Source organism: Teleopsis dalmanni, chromosome 2, assembly GCF_002237135.1.
Source record: "Teleopsis dalmanni isolate 2A chromosome 2, ASM223713v2, whole genome shotgun sequence".
NCBI classification, from domain to species: domain Eukaryota; kingdom Metazoa; phylum Arthropoda; class Insecta; order Diptera; family Diopsidae; genus Teleopsis; species Teleopsis dalmanni.
The window spans coordinates 162,045,559-162,050,342 of NC_051847.1; the positions used below are offsets into that span (position 1 = coordinate 162,045,559).

A 4,784-nucleotide genomic window follows, 5' to 3' on the forward strand; every position below is an offset into this window, starting at 1 on the left:
CTTAGCAGTAAATTTATGCAAGCATTTTAAACCAATTTAAATAAAAAGAGAAGAAAAATAATTATAATAAATTTAGAGAAAATGTGCTTTTAAATTGTAATTTTTCTCGCTTTTAATTTTATTTTGCTTAATTAACTTTTTAAATTGTTTTGGGTCAAAGCACGAATTTCTTGGCCAACCCCCAAACGCATTACTTAGTACAAAGTAATTAGCGTGCTTAAGCGTGTGGTCCAGTGCCAAATTGGAGTTCTTTTCAGTCTCAGTAGCAGAACGCAAACTGAGTAGAGCAAAGTACGTAGCTCGGAGTGTGTTAAACAAATTAAAGTTGACTTAGCTTGGTAATCCCCCTCTCACTTCCCGTTGGATGGTGGCTAGCCACCATCATCATTGTCCTTGTCGCTTGCACAAACTTCGCAACTCAGCTACTTGAAATTAGGAACATGCTCGGTGGCGCGTGTATAAATCGTGCGCAAATTTGCGTTAAGTGACTACGTTTAAGCTGCATCTGTGTGCATTCCAAGCTTTATTCAATTAATTGCATTCACTTTGTTGTAATTCCCTTGGCGGAATTCTGTGGCTGCATCAGACATTAAGTTACATTGTACCCTGAACAGCATTGTTTTTGATTGGATGGCAAAATGATGTGATCACAGCAAAACAATAGAGTATAGCTAGCAGATAGACGGATAGCTAACTTAAAAATCAATTAATAAGAAAAAGTGTTACATCTAATTAAAATTAAAACTGCAATTACACTACTTAATATCAACAATATATTATCGCAGATGTTAAAATTATATTCATCAAATGACACTAAACTCTATCTTAAGTTTTGTGTACAAAAATCTCATGGTTCTTTATAATGATCATATTCCAATTAAGTGTAAATGATTTCCACAGTGCAATATTGCACTGTAAGTCATACAATAAAATATGTCTTAAATTAACCTTTTTTCGTGAATATTTTAGACTTACATGACTTTCAGCGAACACCTTATGAAGTAATGCTATCGACCGACTTTTAAAATAAAGATCAATAGATGAATAGTACCAATATCAACACATACATCCATTGATCCAATTGAAACTTAGATACTTTTCAAAGGATCGTGTTCCATGTATTACAATACACAAATTTTAAATGCTGTTGTTGTTATAACCCGTATGGATCCACTTGTGTATTTCTTTCACACCTTGTTGAGTATCGCTAGTAGATTCTTCAAATATTTTTATGAAGAATATATTGAATAATAGTGGTGATAACACGTAACCGTGTCTAACGCCTCGTGAAATGGATATTCCTTTAGACTTACATTTAGTATTGCCAATAAGTATTACTATGGGTTCAGCAGAAAATTCGAATGTAGGGTTTGCTCCCGACCTACAAAACTTACTTCATTTTAACAAATTTACACATAGGAAAACCCTAATAATAGCAAAAAAATGCGGTTTTAACTTTTCAAACATTTTATAAATGAAAACTATACTAATATAATATCAATTAAACTTTATCAAACCAATATATGCAGCCAATATACCAAATATATATTATATAAAATATATAAAGATAATAAACAATTACATTAAATACATTAAATTCAGGATGTCCACATACACAATTCCTATTGATTCATACAAGGAATAGTTGAAATATACTCTTGCTTATATATGATTTTATGTCATAATTATAATGTACGATTATTGTAATATAAAATGTAATGTTATAAGATTTAATCTACTAAAGAATTGAGATTAGTAAATATGAACCCATTTTCGTCACAGTCATAAAATGTAGTTAAACTTTCACAATTTTCATACATCTCTAGTCGATACACCAATATTTTAAATATATTATATATAAACAAAGAATAATTATTATTATTATATTATTTTATTCCATACTCCATTAGGAGCTTCAGAACACAACAAATAATTTCTAACTATCTCTATTTTACGAAATTTGTCGAAGTTCGTTAAACGATTTGCCAGTTTCAGTATTAATTTTTTTTGCCATGTTGTCGTTGGCCTGCCTCTACGCCGGGTTCCATAGGGATTCCATGTTAGCACTGCATGCGGGATATCGTCATAAGGCGTACTCATGGTATGGCTTATCCACACATATATTCGTTTTTGAATTTCAACATTAATAGACGTTTGGTTAGTTTGCCTCCAGAGTTCTTTATTTGATATCGTTCTTGGCCACCATATCTTCACATCTTCAAACAAAAATTAATTACATTAAAAAAATGTCGGAATCCCAAATGTTAAATAAAATTATTATTTGATTAAGTTTATGGAATTATTTTCTCCAAAAATATATTGTTCAAAATCTTTTGTTTTCTAAATTTGTTAAAGATAACTCTCTTAACTAAAAACAACTACATATAACTTTCTTATGTTTCTTAAACTACTTATATTCATTATTATCTTACAATTTAAAAATGAAAAAAATGATGATACTCATATATATTAGTCTTACATTAGAATTTTGCCTATTTATACAGACGACTAGCTTAAGAAGCCTTTTACAGTCCGACGCACTTGTATATGTCTGTATATACAATGTCTTAAGTTAAGTTCTTACGGTACGTACCGACTAACAGAGCCTTAAGTAATTTTTACACCACGTATTTTAAATGTCTGACGTACTGAGACTGAATAAACAATCTCTAGTCCAATCTGTAATTATCCATAATCCGCATACTTGGATCAGCAGGAGATCCACATACCATCTACTCACTTTTCTTAAAATGAAGAATAATTTTTCGATGCGGAAAAATAAATTAAATAATAAATAGCAATTTTTTATTGTTTTTAATTATTGTTATTTATTTTTTTTTTTTGTTTTGTTTTGAATCTTTTTGTTTCCGCGTTCTAAATTTTCAGACCAAATGATTTTAAGATGTCATACTTTTTATAATTTTGGCACAAAACTAAGACTATTTACATAAAACATATCTTTACAGTGAATTTGAATCCTATTAATACAACAATTCATCGGGATCGATGGGTTTTCGTCCACATCTATTAAATTCTTCCAACCTTGTTCGGTCAGTAAAACATCCAAATCTTGAAATTGCCTTTAGATATTGAGGGAACGTATTACGCTTCGGCAATAAACTAATGCGCCAATGTGAATAATCACCCTTCTGTATCAACTGCTTGCCACATCGGAAAGGAACATTAAATGGTGAATTCTCCTTTATGCATACATTCGTCAGGAATGGTATTTCTGTTTTAACGCCATATTTATAATCTTCGGCAATGGCATCGAATTCGTTACATACTTCAATCGTACGTTTAGTAGAATTAATGTCTTTAAAGACATTTGTTTGCATGACATGTTTATACATGGGATCTGGAAAACCCTTCATACCATTGTAATCAACCTGGTAGGTTGTAACTAAAAGATCATTAGAATTGTCTTCTTTGTCTATGTTGAGTTGATGTTCATTAAATTGCAGTGGAATAATTCGTGGCTTCACCAGACAAGTTGAAGGAGCCGGATCAACCCAATCAGCATTTTTGCATAAGTTGTTCGATTTAAGGATATCAGCATCTTCCGGCGCAATAACACATTCGCTTGGAATTCTGTCCGAATTTAGAAGAAAATCGTAACGATTTGTCTGAGGAGTTATGTAATCTGTTTGATAGGTTGACTTTGCCGGTGGTTCTTTGTCAAGATACATTTTACTAATTAGAATTTGGACGATAAACAAAAAGAAAACAAAAACAATTTTTTTGCAAATAAAACTACGACATTAATAATTTCTTATTTTTTTTTTGTTTTTATTTAAATTTTGCTTTAATAATGAAAAATAAATTTTTTAAACAATAACTACAAATGTCAATGCCAACTATTAAAAAACAGACATGTTGAATAAAATAATATTTAATTCCGCAATTCTGAAAATCAATGATATCAACTCATCTGTAGTCACTATTATCGCAGCCCAGTCAAGATCTTAAGCAGTAATAAGCAGCGCCATCTGTGTGTCTGTCACACTACTTATTGAGTGATGTGTTATGTTTGCATAATCAACGAAACTATGTCCCGTTAATTCGACAGGACATATATATGTTATTTCTATTTATAAAGAATCTTATAAAAATAGTATTACATGTTATAGAATTTAAATATTACTGCAAGTTCTATATATGTTATTGAAAAGTCGTTTTTCAATTTGCATATTATTCATATGTCTTCCACATATCTTCCGAGTGCAAAATTACTTCATTTATCGGACGGGAGGGTAATAATTTTATATAATGTAGCATCAATTGATAACAATAAAGCTTTAATATTGGAAATAAATAGGCCATTTTTCAAATAACTTTATACTTTTATACGTATATAAATAGGAAGGTAATTTTTTGCCATCTCCTTTAGATATACTCGTATAGTAGCGGAAAAAACAAATAAATAAGTGTTAGCGACACTTCCACTTTTATTATTTATGATATCAGTTGTCAACTTTTTACTGAAATTCTAAAGTTAAGACAAGAAAAAGCACACAAAGTAGAACACAGCGACCTATTGGAAAAGACACAGGAATGAAAAATACTGTGATAAAAAGTATTTTAAGTTAACAAGGTAGAGTGTATCTTACTTTTTGCTTTTATTATTGATTGAAGCACTTAAAGCCACCGCCCATGCAATGAACCCTTTTGAGCAACACTTTTGAGGGCATTTTGTAAAAGCAATATTGAAATTGGTTGGAGTAGGAGTTGGGGTTGAGATTGGGTTTGACTTTGATATACTCATGTGTACTCTTTATACCTTT

The 4,784-nt window shown here is 30.6% G+C and overlaps 1 protein-coding gene across 1 annotated transcript; it reads right to left on the bottom strand.

The window, feature by feature from the left end:
• Positions 1 to 2,981: 2,981 nt before the first annotated feature.
• Positions 2,982 to 3,689, bottom strand: LOC119676043. The gene has a single exon (XM_038087265.1). It carries the CDS (start codon positions 3,687 to 3,689, stop codon positions 2,982 to 2,984), a length of 708 nt encoding a protein of 235 aa, XP_037943193.1.
• Between the last annotated feature and the right edge of the window lie 1,095 nt (positions 3,690 to 4,784).

Coding starts and splice junctions, on each gene's coding strand:
- LOC119676043 (XM_038087265.1), bottom strand. CDS start 3,689: ATGTATCTTGACAAAGAACCACCGGCAAAGTCAACCTATCAAACAGAT.